This window comes from Symsagittifera roscoffensis, chromosome 3 (assembly GCF_963678635.1).
Source record: "Symsagittifera roscoffensis chromosome 3, txSymRosc1.1, whole genome shotgun sequence".
In the NCBI taxonomy this organism is placed as follows: domain Eukaryota; kingdom Metazoa; phylum Xenacoelomorpha; order Acoela; family Convolutidae; genus Symsagittifera; species Symsagittifera roscoffensis.
The window spans coordinates 22,848,167-22,865,173 of NC_087064.1; the positions used below are offsets into that span (position 1 = coordinate 22,848,167).

At 34.6% G+C, this 17,007-nt stretch overlaps 2 protein-coding genes across 3 annotated transcripts in view; both read right to left on the minus strand.

The window, feature by feature from the left end:
• Positions 1-111, minus strand: part of LOC134841633 (inactive glycosyltransferase 25 family member 3-like) — a 34,652-nt gene extending 34,541 nt beyond the window's left edge. Inside the window, exon 1 of the mRNA XM_063857664.1 lies at positions 22-111. Coding sequence (XP_063713734.1) covers positions 22-105 — 84 coding nt within the window. The 5' untranslated portion in view covers positions 106-111. The remainder of the gene's footprint in view (positions 1-21) is intronic.
• Positions 112-9,196: 9,085 nt separating this feature from the next.
• The window catches only part of LOC134841892 (dnaJ homolog subfamily B member 6-like), a 463,167-nt gene continuing 455,356 nt past the window's right edge, over positions 9,197-17,007 (minus strand). The window contains exons 2-4 of one of the 2 annotated variants that reach the window (XM_063857957.1): positions 16,197-16,251; positions 15,835-16,075; positions 9,197-9,867 (exon numbers count right to left, since the gene is read on the minus strand). In XM_063857957.1, coding sequence (XP_063714027.1) covers positions 9,410-9,867; positions 15,835-16,075; positions 16,197-16,244 — 747 coding nt within the window. In that variant the 5' untranslated portion in view covers positions 16,245-16,251 and the 3' untranslated portion in view covers positions 9,197-9,409. Of the gene's footprint in view, positions 9,868-15,834; positions 16,076-16,196; positions 16,256-17,007 lie in introns of both variants that reach the window. The other variant, XM_063857958.1, reaches the window with a different exon arrangement.

The following is a 17,007-nucleotide window of genomic DNA, read 5'->3' on the forward strand; positions in this document are numbered from 1 at the left end:
AGATCGTTCAGATGCACAAACCTCGAATAATTTTGACGTTATTAGACTTCCTGCATGTGTACAAAAATTTACCACTGCAATAATAATGATCCATTGCCAATACATGTACTTTAACTAAAAAAGAATAGGGCTATTTGCGCATCCGCAAATTGCTGAAACAAAAAAAATTTAAAGAACTCGCTGGAAACTAAAAGCAGCATCAAAACTCAGTCTCCAAATCTATCTCCATTTGAAGATGTAGTTGCATTTTGCCAAAGAAAAACATGGCCAACACAGTTGGAAAAGAGTCAATGAACGCTAGTTAACGTATAAAATACTGACTTGTCTTTTGAAAAATCTCAGCTTTCAAATTTTCAAGAAAAACTTAGCCAACTGACAGTTGGAAAAGAGTAATAAACGCAAGGAGCAAGGACACTGAAAAAAAAACCAAATTCTGTTCAAAAATCTTCAACTTTTGGAATTCGAAGACGAAAATAGATGGCATTAAAGCTCATCGAATTTGTAGAACAATCTATGATGGCCACTTTTATGTTAAAATTAAACCAATTTGAAAAAGTGGATCAATAAGTAAAACTTTTATTTGGCTGGGAAATCTTATAAATAATTTCCATTTTCGAGCTTAGAAGTAGATAACATTTTTCGTGACCTTTACAATTTTGATGTTCGATAGTGGAGATTGTGCAGGGAGTGGAGATAGTAGAGATTCCTTTTAACCATGGAAATGCACTGAACTTAAAAAGAAATCACAAGTCAAACCACGAAAAATCAAAAATGACCGTGAACAAATTTTAAGACTTTTTCCTGGAAAAACAATAATAATCAGCAAAAACCTATATAAGATCACTCACTACGTTCATTACTCTTAAGAAGAGATGGTCCTAAAGCTTAAAAGTAAGTTTAAGCCTGAACAATTTTCAAGACTTTTCATGGAAAAAAAAACAATCGCGACCCATTTAAGAGTCTGAACTACGTCCATCGACTCTAAATGATACATAAGCCTTCGCACAGAGGTGAAGCATAGCTTAACACTACTGGGATTTGAAAACGAGTGAATATAATAACAGCAGTATATACACCAGCCGAAGTATCAACCAGCCGTGATACGTATTTGTTATGTAACGATAATTATGAACAGTTACCAAAATATGCAAATTTCATTAATATGATGTAATACTTCGGCTGGTTTATATACTCTTCTCAAACTCTGTTCATTTTTTGTTGGATTTAAATTTTGACTGGTTCATTTACTCCATAAAAACAACGATATCCGTTGTTTTTATCTGCAAGAATCACAGGCAGTTCCGACCACAAAAATGAAAAACCAAAAGAACAACGAAATTAGATTAAAAATCAAAAATTCAAGCCGGTTTTTATTCGACATTGAGAAAACTTATTGGCAAACGTTATATGTAGTTTCAATCACGACTACAATGGTTTAGATTTGATTTAAAACTCAACAAATTCCAATGATTTTTTAAGGTACATGATTTAGCGTGAACTGTTTTAAAATTAAAAACATACTCGAAGTCAATGTTTCCTCTCACTTTCAGTGATCGGAACAAACTAAGCATATATCAAAACCACAATCACATATTTCGGAAAACTGAACCGAAAATCAAAATCTAAGATGAACAGCATTTCATTGTAATGGAATCTAAGGTAAATTATTTCACGAATTCAATAAAGTCAAGAATCACAATTTAAAGCTGAATAACTTGAAAAAAAATTCTTGACTTTCATAATTTTTACAAGAATTTGTTGGAACAAAAAACCATTGATCAAAGTATTCAGCATAAGTCATGATTACGGATAATTTGAATTTTTAAAAAAATAGTTAAAAACACTTAGCAAAAAACTATGGAACTCGATTGGTAGACGCAGTATTGCTGGCACAAACACAATAATCCGAAAGATTCACTCAAACTGCAGGTCTTTGGCTTCCCAAGCATCGACGCGTCATCTAGACCAAATGAAAACAATCAACACAGACGAAGCTGCGACTTCGCCCACACGAGCGCGAAAGCGGCAAAGATTGGGGTGCACAAAAGCTTAAAAAATCACTAAAACTCAATTTTGCAAGTAACAACATGCCAAGATAACAACTAAAGCCAACTACACTAACTTTGCAACTAATAAATTACAAACTATTACATCAAATTGCGTATAAATTATGCATTTCAAAATTGGAAAATTTTTGAAAAGGGGTTTTAATTATTATACTGTAATTTGAAACAATTATCTTTTTCCGGTTTAATAGATGAACTAAAAAAGCATCAACTGCGCTGACTTGTTACTAATAAAATGTCAAGGCACATGTTATCATACTGCTAATGCAGCCTACTGATTCAAAAGAGCAGACACAAGTAGCACTTTTATTTGTGATTTGGGTTGGTTAAAAACTACATCGTACCATCACGCTACGATACGTTCGGGTAATCAACGAAGTATAAGTTAATTTAAATCGAGTTAATGTGCGAACAAGGCAAAAAAGTCTTGTACCCGATTGCAATACCCCATGTTTAGCCCAGGGGTTATAATAGACTAAAACGAAAAACTGAGTCCTTTTGTGGCTTCTGAAGGTTTCAGAAAAACAACCCAAGAAGTTTCTCAGTTCACTGCCACCCAGCTTAGCTCCAATTTTTTCCCTCATGTCTGATCTGTTCAAAAAATTCGATTTTATTCTAAATTTATCTAAAAACTGAAAATAATGCACATTTGTATACATTTAATTTAACTTTATACTGTTGAACCTCCTCAAAGTGCACAACTCTTCTTCAGAAAGTGTAACTTGTTCTTTTAGTTGAACTACTTGGCCTCTACAATCAATGCGTTCAATCCTGGTCAATGAAATCTTTATGTTACTTTCTGGTGTCATCCAAGCACAAAGAACTGAATTTGGAGATATGTATGTCTCCACTTTCACCTGACGCTCGTTGTTGACACTCATTTTTCAACCAATCAAAGAACGCTTTCGACTTTTTTAATGCACAATGATTTTTAGAGTTATGGTGCGGTAGGTGTTTGTTACAATGCACAAAATTCTTGAAATATAATTGTTCGACTCGTGGACAGCCCAAATCGTCAAGATTCACGACTTTGCGGTCTAAGTATTTGGATAAAAAATCAGCTTTTTCTTTTCCTTTGGCGTAGAATACAGCATTGGGGTTTCTTAAGACAAAACTTTGAATGATTTGGTTCAAATTCAGGTATAAATAATCACCGCTATCCCAATGAAGTCCGTGCAAATAATTTGTCAGCCAGTTGTAGGCTTTTTGTTCAGATTTTGGAAGGGAATTGAAATTAACTGGAGGTAGAAAAATTAGGGAATCACTGTAGTCGGAAGTTGTTATAGCTAATTCTTTTACTATAAATAAGTTTTTCTGGTGTCGAAATCCCTCAAAATCCAACACAACTGATTTTTCCTTCAGCATTCTAATAAATGGTAAAGTTTCGGTTTCTTCAGTTTGATATACAAACAAAACGTAATTCCACTCAAGTGACCAATCAAACTACTGTTGCATTTCCATGGTAAAACATAGCAGTATGTGGGACCAGTGTTATAAACTTCGCGGACAAAACCGGCGGCATCGTGTAAAATAGCATGCATTCGTAAAATTTTCGAATCATTTAAATATTTATCCAAAGAAGAATTGTCTATACCGATCAGACCCCCATAGGGTCTCAACTTGATAGCAACATCGTAATTTATATCATTAGTAGTTGAGAAGAAGAACAGTGAACATGCAGTTAAGAAATAATTTCGACGGTTGGTGTTTTCCGGATAGGTTTTTTTCAAAGTAATAAAAATTTCATGAATAATTTCCAAGTCTTTTGAAGTAACTCTACGTTTTTCCAATTTCATTTTTTTTTCCAGCACTTCTCCGACCTGCTGAATTTCAAGCCAGTGGAAATGAAAGTAACCTTCTAGATACCACTTACTCACTCCTATTTCTAACTAATGATTTCAACCTATTTTCATGTGTTTAGATGGATATTCCCCTTGGTGGTCTCCACGAGTCACCCATTGATTTGCCTTATGTGGGACCTGGAACTCACGAAGGCAAAAATATCTTTGGTGTGACCGTAGAGTTTACCCCGGCCACCACTGCAGCGAATTTTAAGCTGCATTACATTGAGGTTGCATTTGAGAAAAAGGAGGGCATATTTGAATATGTGTGTGTTGATGTGGGGAGCATGGAAAATTTCTGGCTGTGCGAGTCTCTGGGTGCGGGATTCGAGAGTACTGAGTGGCGCTTCAAATTTCAAATGGAGCGTCTAGTCAGTATTCTTCATGTCCCTTGGTCGGATCCCGAAGACGACATGCGGATGTGGCCGTAAACCCTTCCTCTGCTCTCCTATCCGTACTCCTGTCAACATTCCGTTTTTGTTTTATTTTTTTCTTTTTTTTATATGTTACTTTATCTATTATTTATCAAGTCCTCTTTACCTTCTTACCCTCTTATTATTTGTCACGTCCTTCCTCCTTCTCAAGCAGGTCAGTTTTTTAATGGGGTCTCAAACTTATTTAGTTGAACAGTGGGAAAGTTTGGAAGAGATTAAATTTAACCACCGCGCGAAAATAAATACCAAAGTATTTTGTCTGCCGGGTGTCCTAAGAGAGGGGTCTTTTTATTTCGGGCAGGGTACTTTGGGGTCTTTAAAAAAGATGGGTCCTTTTGGACCCTACTTTTGGTAGGACCCCAAATACCCCTACCGTCGAAAAGACCCCCCCCCCTAAGGACACACGGCGGATTACAATACTACTATCACGGTTGACTGTCTTCTAATTATTTTAGTTTTTGAGAAAAACGCATACCTGGTCAATACCTCCTACTCACTTTATGATCGCAAGTTTGGGCTTATTTCAACTTATCGATTCTCGTATATCAATTATTTTTTGACATCAAGTATATCCATTTTTAAAAAGCTTTATATAAAAAGAATACACTTATTATTAATCAAACACATGGGCAAAGCTGCGCTTCGCAAACACTTGCGAGAACACGACCAAAAACCATCTCTATCTAGTGAAATATGAAAAAAAAAAAAGTAAACCTCGAATTAGCAAAAACTCGGCTACGTGTCGGATTCGAATCTGCGACCTAGCAAATTTGGGTCTCACGCAGTTAACACTCCTCTAAGAATACTTAAAATCCCCCAAAGACTAGCTACCAATAAAGCAGCTACATATGCTGATAAATTGCCATTTCGATACAGCAAAATAGCACCAAATACAAAGACAGTTTGCATGTAATAAATTGGAAAGCATAAAGCCAAACAATGAATAAATTATGCGTTTCAAAAAAATTGCGAGATACATTGAGTTGGAAAATTTACACATAGGCGAAGATGAGCTTCGCCAACACTTGCGAGAACAAGACCAAAAAGAAGCTCTATCAAGTGACATCAAAAAAAGTAGAAATAAGCCTCGAGCTTGCAAAGACTCGAGGCTTAGCAAAAACTCGAATTAGCAAAAATCTGCGACCTAGCAAATTTGAGTCTCATACACTAACCATTCAGCCACGGAAGCCTAAAACCCCCAAAACCTAGCCACCAACAAGGAAGCTACATATGCTAATAAATTGTCAATTCGATGTAGCAAAAGTAGCATCAAATACAAAAAGATACAAGTTTGCATGTAAAAAATTGCAAATCATAAAACCGCATTGCATAAATTATGCATTTCAAAAACTGCAAGATATATTGATTTAGAAAATTTGTGACATCCAGATTTTATTTTTCTTATGATACTTGAAACAAATAACTTTCTTCGGTTCACTTGAATTAAAAATACATCAACTGTGTAAACTTATAACTATTAGAATGTCAAAGCACATTTTATCAGTAAGCTGTAAAGGTGCAACTAAATATCAAAGGTGCAACAAAATATCTTATTGCCAATTCGATGCAGCAAATTCGACGCAGCAAATATTGTTGCTTTAAGTCGCAACAATAATTGCGAATTAGTAGCAACAAAATCTGCCACAATATTTGCGACTTTGGTTGGAAAAAAAAGAAAATTCGTACTATAACACATTGCTTCGCAAGTGTAATGAAATCGAGCTTATTATCATTGCACTGATGTTTGAAATGAATAAGTGTTTTCAGTTCATTTGATGATTTAAAAATGCATCAGCTGTGTTAACATTTTACTAATCAAATATCAAAGCACATATGATATTATACTGCTTCCGCAGCCTACCGATTCAACTGCACGCTGATTTTTTAAGATTGAAGCATACATGTTATTCACAATTTTTGCTTTACGTGTTCGACAATTACATATATTCGAAAACCATCAGAAGTAATTCGTGCTTAACAAAGAAATTAAATATCAAATTTTTAGACTTATCGCTCATAAATAATTTCCGAAAATTCACTACGCTTCAATTTTTCACCCACGCTTCACAGCTTTTTGTGTCTCGAATAAAAAAACAAAAGAACAGCATCTATAGATTTGCTATTGCGTTAAGAACCAGTGAGTTAAGAAATGCAAGACAACTATAAAAAAGAAATACTAAAGTAATTCAGATCGTTCAGATGCACAAACCTCGAATAATTTTGACGTTATTAGACTTCCTGCATGTGTACAAAAATTTACCACTGCAATAATAATGATCCATTGCCAATACATGTACTTTAACTAAAAAAGAATAGGGCTATTTGCGCATCCGCAAATTGCTGAAACAAAAAAAATTTAAAGAACTCGCTGGAAACTAAAAGCAGCATCAAAACTCAGTCTCCAAATCTATCTCCATTTGAAGATGTAGTTGCATTTTGCCAAATAAAAACATGGCCAACACAGTTGGAAAAGAGTCAATGAACGCTAGTTAACGTATAAAATACTGACTTGTCTTTTGAAAAATCTCAGCTTTCAAATTTTCAATAAAAACTTAGCCAACTGACAGTTGGAAAAGAGTAATAAACGCAAGGAGCAAGGACACTGAAAAAAAAACCAAATTCTGTTCAAAAATCTTCAACTTTTGGAATTCGAAGACGAAAATAGATGGCATTAAAGCTCATCGAATTTGTAGAACAATCTATGATGGCCACTTTTATGTTAAAATTAAACCAATTTGAAAAAGTGGATCAATAAGTAAAACTTTTATTTGGCTGGGAAATCTTATAAATAATTTCCATTTTCGAACTTAGAAGTAGATAACATTTTTCGTGACCTTTACAATTTTGATGTTCGATAGTGGAGATTGTGCAGGGAGTGGAGATAGTAGAGATTCCTTTTAACAATGGAAATGCACTGAACTTAAAAAGAAATCACAAGTCAAACCACGAAAAATCAAAAATGACCGTGAACAAATTTTAAGACTTTTTCCTGGAAAAACAATAATAATCAGCAAAAACCTATATAAGATCACTCACTACGTTCATTGCTCTTAAGAAGAGATGGTCCTAAAGCTTAAAAGTAAGTTTAAGCCTGAACAATTTTCATGGTAAGACTTTTCATGGAAAAAAAACAATCGCGACCCATTTAAGAGTCTGAACTACGTCCATCGACTCTAAATGATACATAAGCCTTCGCACAGAGGTGAAGCATAGCTTAACACTACTGGGATTTGAAAGCGAGTGAATATAATAACAGCAGTATATACACCAGCCGAAGTATCAACCAGCCGTGATACGTATTTGCTATATGTAACGATAATTATGAACAGTTACCAAAATATGCAAATTTCATTAATATGATGTAATACTTCGGCTGGTTTATATACTCTTCTCAAACTCTGTTCATTTTTTGTTGGATTTAAATTTTGACTGGTTCATTTACTCCATAAAAACAACGATATCCGTTGTTTTTATCTGCAAGAATCACAGGCAGTTCCGACCACAAAAATGAAAAACCAAAAGAACAACGAAATTAGATTAAAAATCAAAAATTCAAGCCGGTTTTTATTCGACATTGAGAAAACTTATTGGCAAACGTTATATGTAGTTTTAATCACGACTACAATGGTTTAGATTTGATTTAAAACTCAACAAATTCCAATGATTTTTTAAGGTACATGATTTAGCGTGAACTGTTTTAAAATTAAAAACATACTCGAAGTCAATGTTTCCTCTCACTTTCAGTGATCGGAACAAACTAAGCATATATCAAAACCACAATCACATATTTCGGAAAACTGAACCGAAAATCAAAATCTAAGATGAACAGCATTTCATTGTAATGGAATCTAAGGTAAATTATTTCACGAATTCAATAAAGTCAAGAATCACAATTTAAAGTTGAATAACTTGAAAAAAAATTCTTGACTATCATAATTTTTACAAGAATTTGTTGGAACAAAAAACCAATGATCAAAGTATTCAGCATAAGTCATGATTACGGGTAATTTGAATTTTTAAAAAAAATAGTTAAAAACACTTAGCAAAAAACTATGGAACTCGATTGGTAGACGCAGTATTGCTGGCACAAACACAATAATCCGAAAGATTCACTCAAACCGCAGGTCTTTGGCTTCCCAAGCATCGACGCGTCATCTAGACCAAATGAAAACAATCAACACAGACGAAGCTGCGACTTCGCCCACACGAGCGCGAAAGCGGCAAAGATTGGGGTGCACAAAAGCTTTAAAAATCACTAAAACTCAATTTTGCATGTAACAACATGCCAAGTAAACAACTAACACTAACTTTGCAACTAATAAATTACAAACTATTACATCAAATTGCGTGTAAATTATGCATTTCAAAATTGGAAAATTTTTGAAAAGGGGTTTTAATTATTATACTGTAATTTGAAACAATTATCTTTTTCCGGTTTAATAGATGAACTAAAAAAGCATCAACTGCGCTGACTTGTTACTAATAACATGTCAAGGCACATAATATCATACTGCTAATGCAGCCTACTGATTCAAAAGAGCAGACACAAGTAGCACTTTTATTTGTGACTTGGGTTGGTTAAAAACAACATCGTACTATCACGCTACGATACGTTCGGGTAATCAACGAAGTATAAGTTAATTTAAATCGAGTTAATGTGCGAACAAGGCAAAAAAGTCTTGTACCCGCTTGCAATACCCCATGTTTAGCCCAGGGGTTATAATAGACTAAAACGAAAAACTGAGTCCTTTTGTGGCTTCTGAAGGTTTCAGAAAAACAACCCAAGAAGTTTCTCAGTTCACTGCCACCCAGCTTAGCTCCAATTTTTCCCCTCATGTCTGATCTGTTCAAAAAATTCGATTTTATTCTAAATTTATCTAAAAACTGAAAATAATGCACATTTGTATACATTTAATTTAACTTTATACTGTTGAAATACAGTGAATATTATAAAACAACAATAACACTGGGCAATGTCTGAAAAAAGCACGTAGAACAAAAATTAGTCGGTCCAGTAGGAGTTTTAAAGTTGATCTGATTTAATTTGTCTGATTTGGCATGGTTGAGTTTATTTCTTTCCGATTGCCTTGCTTTTCATAGTTGATGAAGTTGGTCCTGTGATAGTCTTCTGTGAGATGACTTGTCCGTTCTCTCGGACGGTTTCCGTTGTCACTCCGTTCTCAGTCACTTTCTCGGTCACTATTTGCTTCCCATTTACCATCCGGCTTGACGTTGATACTTTTCGCGTGAAATTCCCACCGCCTAGAGCTCCGCCAAAACTACTAGAGCTAGATTGAAAAGCAAATGAAGAAGAGGAGAAGAAGGGATCGTTAAATCCTCCGAAGCCGCCTCCGAAGAACGAGTTCGTCGCCATCCGAGGTCCAGATGAGAAACGTCGGGTCTTCTCGTGGTTTTTGAACTCGTGTTGATTGTTGAACTTTCCGAACTCAGGAAACAAGTCGTCAAACACCGGGTCGTTTTTGAAGAAGTCGTTGAACATTTCAAAAGGATCGCGGAAATGGAATCCTGAAAAGCGAATGGTTAATTTTTCAATCATATTTAATCCACAAATATCAATGCAAGAAATACGTTCGTGTTTTTTCTCATGAAATTTCAGCAAACACTAAGCCACCAGACTGTGAAAAGTGTAAGTGAACTCTAAGAAAGCAAAAAAAGACATCTTCTTGACTAAAAAGAGTGGAGCAGAAATATTAAGTTTTCAATGAGAGAAACATCGAGTCTTTTTTCACGAATCAGTTGTAATTGACAATTTTCTGATGGAGCTAATTCAATTTGAAAAAATTTTTGCTGGCTCTATGAAAAAGAGTGCAAAAATACCTGAAGGGCGAATATTAACAAGGATAGCCGGTTGCTGTGCAAGTTCAAACAATTCCAAATAATGATTTAAACATGAATTCGAACACAGATGCAAAGCGGAGCTTCGCGCCACTTGCCATACAACACAACCATAAAACATAAGTAAGAATGTTAAAAAAAACTACGAGAACTAAAATTTTCGTATCTCGATAAAAGATAAATAGGTTCCCACCTAAAAGTGGAGGTAGCTGTTTAATATTTTGGATTTTTTTATACTGATGCGAGATGAAATGGGCAGCCCAAAACCTAGTTGTTTCGCTACTAAAATAATTGCGAACACTAAAAACTTTTCTAACAAACAATAGAGAATCGCCGCTTCTGTACGAAAAATAATTGCAACCACTTCTTTCGATCGAACCCTTAATCTCAGATTTGATAGGGTAGTTTCTAAGAAAAGCCAAAGAGTTACTAAAAAGCGATCGAAGTTCAAAAACTTGACTTTCCAAAGTTCGAAACGTTTTTCTGCAAAAAGAAGGTCCTGGCCACTGAAGCAGAGAAGGTTCCCATAACCAGGTTTCGCAATTAAACAATTAACTCAAGAATTGGCAGGGTAATTTTCAGGAGAAGTCAAATAGTTTCAAAAATGGCACAAAAACCAAATATTAATTTCTCCGAACACCATAACCTTTGTTTAAAACAATTGAGCAGAGCCGATGATGCAGTAGAGCTCCCACAACCCGTTAACTCAATGGCACCCAAAATCTTAAAGCGTTCAAAAAAGGCCGAGAACGATCAAACAGTCGAGAAAACGGAAAGGCAAATTTCGAAAAAATAGTCAAAAATCAAATATTTGACTACTCCTAGGGCTATAACTTTTCCTGAAGAAACATTCGGGCATAGCCGATTGAGTAGGTGAGCTTATCATAACCCGTTCTATCCATTGAACCTAAAATCTCAGAAGTTAATTTTGAGAAAAAAATGTGAGTCAAATATTTCCCCAGCAGGCACTTTCGAAGGCTGTAGACTAGGGTAGACTGAAAAGAGACTACGACAGTATGCAGCCACATAGAGTAGTAGAAGTAAATTACATTGATAAACCTCTTTTGAAAACCGATAAAGTACTTTTATACCGAACTAAAGTTTGCAAAAAAAGAATAACTTTCAAAACCGTTTCAAAAAAGTAAAAAAAAAGGAAACCCAATCCCATACATTTTTATATACCTGATTTTGTCAAACAGGATTTTTTTGGCCTTTGAAAGTACACAAAATAAATTGACTAAGACGATACAACAGAAGCTGAAACAGGGAACGGTTTAACCAAAAAAAATTCAAAATGAGACTTGATACAATGACAAATTACAGAACTTTTATTTATAATATAAGAAAATGAGAATCAAAACCAATCCATGCTTTACAAACTAGGCCGATAAAAATTAGTACCAGATAATATAAATGACATTAAGAACGGAAAATAAACCGGCGGAAATTAGCCCGAAAACCACGAATAAAAAAAAATTCAACCTTTTTTCAAGAAATTCATTTGAAAGAATAATTAATGCCCGAAACGTACTCCACTTATTTACTACCTAGATAAAGTATTTTTATTCAAGTTTTTGTAAAATTGAGCATGTCTTCAAATTTACCATTCCTATAAAATTGAGCATTAAGTTATTTACGGGGGAAAAGTAGAGTATCCGATTGCAATACCCATGCTTACGCAAGGGTAACTAAGCATAAAAACAGAGCATCACAGGCTAGACAACAAAAAAACTAGACTAAAGCCTGCAAGTCGATAAAATATTGAAATCTATGACCGCCAAATTTTTTTTATATGTATTTAGTTTTGAGGCGAAAGATGTCGAGAAAGGAGATACACAATTGCCAGTTTTCAATTAGAACGGCAACAAATTTAATCAAGCGTCGAGTAAGCCGACAGTACTTGGACAAGCAACCGTTGATCCGAAAAAAAACCTTTAATGAAGCACAAAATAAATTAATTTTGCCCTTGCAAGAACGTATCATGCTGCAACTTAAATAATACTAGCGTGCAACGCACCTCTAGTGCTTCGAATTTTTTAAAACTCATAAAAAACTGCATATACTGGAAATGAGATCTGCATCCTTTGAAAAGTACTCTAGTAGAACCAATTTACAGGGTTGGTAATTTCAAATATTGCAAAGCGTTTTTTCTGCAAAATTTTTTAATTCAAATTTTGAAAAACCATAAAGCTTTGTGAAGTTTTTTGAAATCTAAGATCTTTGGAAAATTTTCAAATGACACAAAAAAACGTCACATCTCGGACACCAAAGCAATTGAGCAACCTCATTTGGACGCAAGACTTGGAACTCCTGCGAGTACTCTTAGTACCCAACTACAGCGTTGGGAATTTCGATTTAGAAACTTCAATTTTTTTTAAAAACCATAAAAAAACGTCATATCTGGAAAGCTACAAAGAATTGAGCAGTCATATTTGGACGCAAAAATCACAAACCCTGAGATTACTCTGAAAGTACCCAACTACAGCCTTGGGAATATTAAATTATGAGAAACTTAAAATTTAATTTTTCTATAAAAAAATCTTTTTGTTGAAAAACCATCAAACGTCATATCTAGAAAACTTCAAAGATTTGAGCAGTTATATTTGAAGTCAATTATTCCCATCCCTGGGAGTACCCTGATACAGCCTAACTATCGAGATAGGAATTTCATGTGTTGTAAAATTTTTATATCTAAGTTCTTTAACCAAAATTTTAAAAAAAAAAAGTCAGCGGAAGCTAAGATAATTTGAGCAGTCGCATTTGGACGCAAGATTTGCAAACGTGAACTCCTGAAAATACCCTTACAGTACTCAACTACAAGGTTGGGATTTTCTTATTTTCTGAATAATTTTAAATTCAAATTTTGTGAAAATTAAAAAAAAATCATAAAAAACGTCAAAACCTCGAATACTACAGTGATTCGAGCAGTTATAAATGGAGTCCAGATTCGCAGCATCCAACTACAGGGTTAGAAATTTGAGTTTTCTGAAAATTATTTTAAAAAATCACAAAAATCTTCGTATCTTGTACACTAAAAGGAGTTGAGCATTCATCGTTGAAGGTCAAACTCGCAAGCCTGGAAGAACCCTGACAGCATCCCATTATTGTGGAGATTATTTTTAGTTTGGTGAAATAATCATCAAATTCAGGCTGGCAAATCGAAAAAATATATATATCCTAACCATTGCAATATACGATATAGCTTAAACGTGAAAAAATTCTTTCGTTAAACATGCCAAAAAAATACGTTGAAAAAGCTTAAACGTGGCGAGATAGAGAAGCCCGCATTTAAACATATAATAGATTAACATAATCCAAGGAGACCTTCAAAGCCAAGTAACAACAAAACTAAGGTAGAAGTTGGCTTCAGATATTGTGTCTTAGCAGTTAAATTCTATCGTAAAAACAAGCATCAGAAGGCGACGCGGAGCTCCACATCACTTGAAATGCAACGCAAGCCTAGTATTGCAAGCTAGCGCATAGAAAAGGAGACCGAAATAACTAAATCGAAAAAAAAAACATAAGAAATACTGTTTTTTAATGGAAAATTCAACTGCAGAAAAACTTTCGCGAAACAACGAACAACGTGAAATAAGCTTTTAGTATAAGCATAAAAAAACCGCATACATAAAAAAAAATCTTGAAACTTTGAGTGTACTCCACACTACCCAATAACAGGGTTCGTAATTTCAAATGAGTTTTTTGTCTATGAGTTTTTAAATTCATAATGTCACATCTTGGAAACTAAAAGCATTTGAGCAGTCGGATTTGGACACGAAATTTGCAAATCCTGAGAGAAATCTCACAGTAACTAACTACAGGATTAGGAATTTCAAATTCTGAGAAAAGTTCTAAATTTAAGTTTCGAAAAAAAAATAATAATAAATAAAAGCGTCACATCTGGAAAATTACAAAGCCCTGAGCAGTCAAATGTGGCGACGAGATTCGCCATCCCCTCGAAAACTCTGGCACCCCCAACTTGAGCGTTGGGAATTTGAAAAAAAAATCTCAAAAAATGTCATGCCTTGAAAACTACAAAGAATTGAGCATTCATACTTGGAGAAAATATTAGGAGCTATAAAAATATTCTGACAGTCGCCTACCGTCAATACGAGGAAGAAAGCTTCAAAATTCAATTGATATTTGAAAAAAAAAATTAAATTGGCTTAAAATTTTTAGAAAAAAAAATCACAAAACGCCATATCTCAAAAACTAAAAAGATTTGAGCAGTCATATTTCGGGGAAAGACTTGCAATCCCCTGAGAGTTCTCTGACAGCTTCCAACTAAAGGGTCGGTAATTTCAAATTTGAAAAAAAAAACTGAAATTAAGTTTACTGATATATATTTTTTTAAAAATCACAACACACGTCATATCTCTTAAACTACAAAAAAATGAACAGTCATATTTAGAAACGAGATTCGCAACCCCCGATAGTAGTCTGACAGTCCCCAATTAGAGTGTTGAGAATTTCAAAACTTGACAACAATTTTTAAATTTAAGATTGGAAGTTTTTTTTTTGAAAAATCACAAAAATCTCGAGAAAACTGAGAGCATTTGAGCAGTCGCATTAGGGCGCAGACTTTCTGTCTTGAAACTCCTGAGAGTACCCTCGCTGCACCCAGCTACAAGACTAGGAACTTCAAATCTTTCGATTTTTTTAAACCAAGTTTTCTGAAAAATTAAAAAAAAAATCATAAAACACGTCATAACTCGAAAACTAAAAGGATTTAAGCGGTCACATTTAGAGGCATTATTCGCAATCCTTGAGAGTAATCTGACAGCACGCAACTACTGGGTTGGGAATTTCAAGTTTTTGTAAATTATTTTATAAGTTGAGTTTTCTGAAAACGCCACAAAAATTGTCTCATCTCGTACACCAAAAGGATTTGGCATTCTTAATTGAAGACCAAACGTGCAACCCCTGGGAAAACTCTGATAACATCCCATTTTTGTGTTCCTTACTTTTTAGCTCGGTGAAGCAAACACTAGATTCAAACTAGAAAAGCGCAAAAAATCTTACGCATTGCAATATATACGATATAGCTTAACCAGGCACACATACGTTATGCCTAACTGTTGCGAAAAAATGCTTAAACATGGCAAGATACGTGCGATTAAGTTATAACTTTTACACTACAACCTATCTTTTACACTACAACCAAAATAACAAATCATTTTCTGCCCATAAAAAATTGATTATTCATATCAGCCAAAACTATTGAGGCCGAAGAAAGCTTTTAAGCAAAAAAAGGAAAACAAGAAAAGTAAAACAAAAAAGGAAAAAAGCAATAGAAGCAAAAATCAGAATCAGAAGCAAAAATTTTAAAACTACAGGAGTTAATCGATAACACTTGTAACTACAAGGGAAATTGCTCTCTACTAAAAAAAACCTAGATAAACATAAGACAAACAGAGAAAATTAATTCCGACAATTCCATTTTCCCTGCAAAAAACATCATATTCATACATGAAAAAACAAGGTACGGCTGGGACTCGAACCTCAAAGTGCAACGGCGAACGCGCTACCTCAAATTCAAATGGAAAGGAGTCTAAAAGTTATGTTATGGTTGAATAAAAAAGCAGTTTCAATTCTTACAGATCTGTAAGAAAAGTGTTTGTTATCGTCGATACGTACCAGTAGTAAATTGTGGTCCGCCAAACATGTCATACTGTCTTCCTGGTTGTTGTGTTGGAGGTGGACCTCTTGTCAAACCTTCTTTTCCATATTTGTCGTATAATACTCTTTTATTTGCATCTGCTAGAACTTCGTACGCCTCCGAAACTTCTTTGAACTTCTTTTCTGCATTTTCTTTGTCAGTTTGATTTTTATCAGGGTGGTATTTAAGGGCAAGTTTCCGATACGCCTTCTTGATTTCCTGAAGTATTTAAAACAATGTAAATATGTTTCCAAAACCAAAAAAAGTTTCCACAAGACACTTAAAATCATCAAAAAAAACTTGAATGCCATTTCCATATTTAATCATCCTTGTCCATTACCTGTTCAGTTGCATCACGCTCTACGTTTAGGACTTTATAGTATGACATTATTAGTTCTAAAATAACAAAAGGTAAGGATTACAAAAGAAGTACTAGCACAATAAATTATTAACAACAGATACCGCTAAGTAGTGCACACCATGGCCCATTATACACAAATGGATTAAGCGCAATTTTTACTCTCTAAAACGCCTAAATTCAGACATTTACTCAAAACTTTGCACAAGGTGAAGCTGAGCTTCGCACCACTTGGGATACATCAAGTACAGCATGACGCTCAATAAATAGCAAAGACGACTTCGAAAATTATCTATTTCGTAAATAATATCAAGAAAATGTAGGAAACACACAGTTTGGTTAATTCATCAAGTGCTAAAAAGCCAAACAAGTTTTCATTTGATGTGAAAACACCAGACGGTCATCCTTTTTTTTAACGAGCAGACATTGAAATATGGTTTGATCTCTAAAAAGTATCATGACAAAAGACCTCTTTTTTCCAGGCTTTTTAAATTTTCCTGATAGATAAATATTTCTAGATGACAAGAGCATGGCGCTACTTGGGTTTAAAAATTAGCTACGAAAAACACTGGTTGTCGAATTGTTACCACATCATTCATATACGCTACCGAATCAATTTCGAAATTTTGTAACATTCGTCTACTGCAGTCACACATGAGGCTTAAGAAAAATAGGCCCTATAACCACTGGCTCAAGGGTCAGGGGCACTATCTCTTGTGTTTTCCCACCTCAAGAACGGTCGGAGCCAGTTCGGTTCGCTTATGACATGAGACTACGACCCGTTACAGCTTAA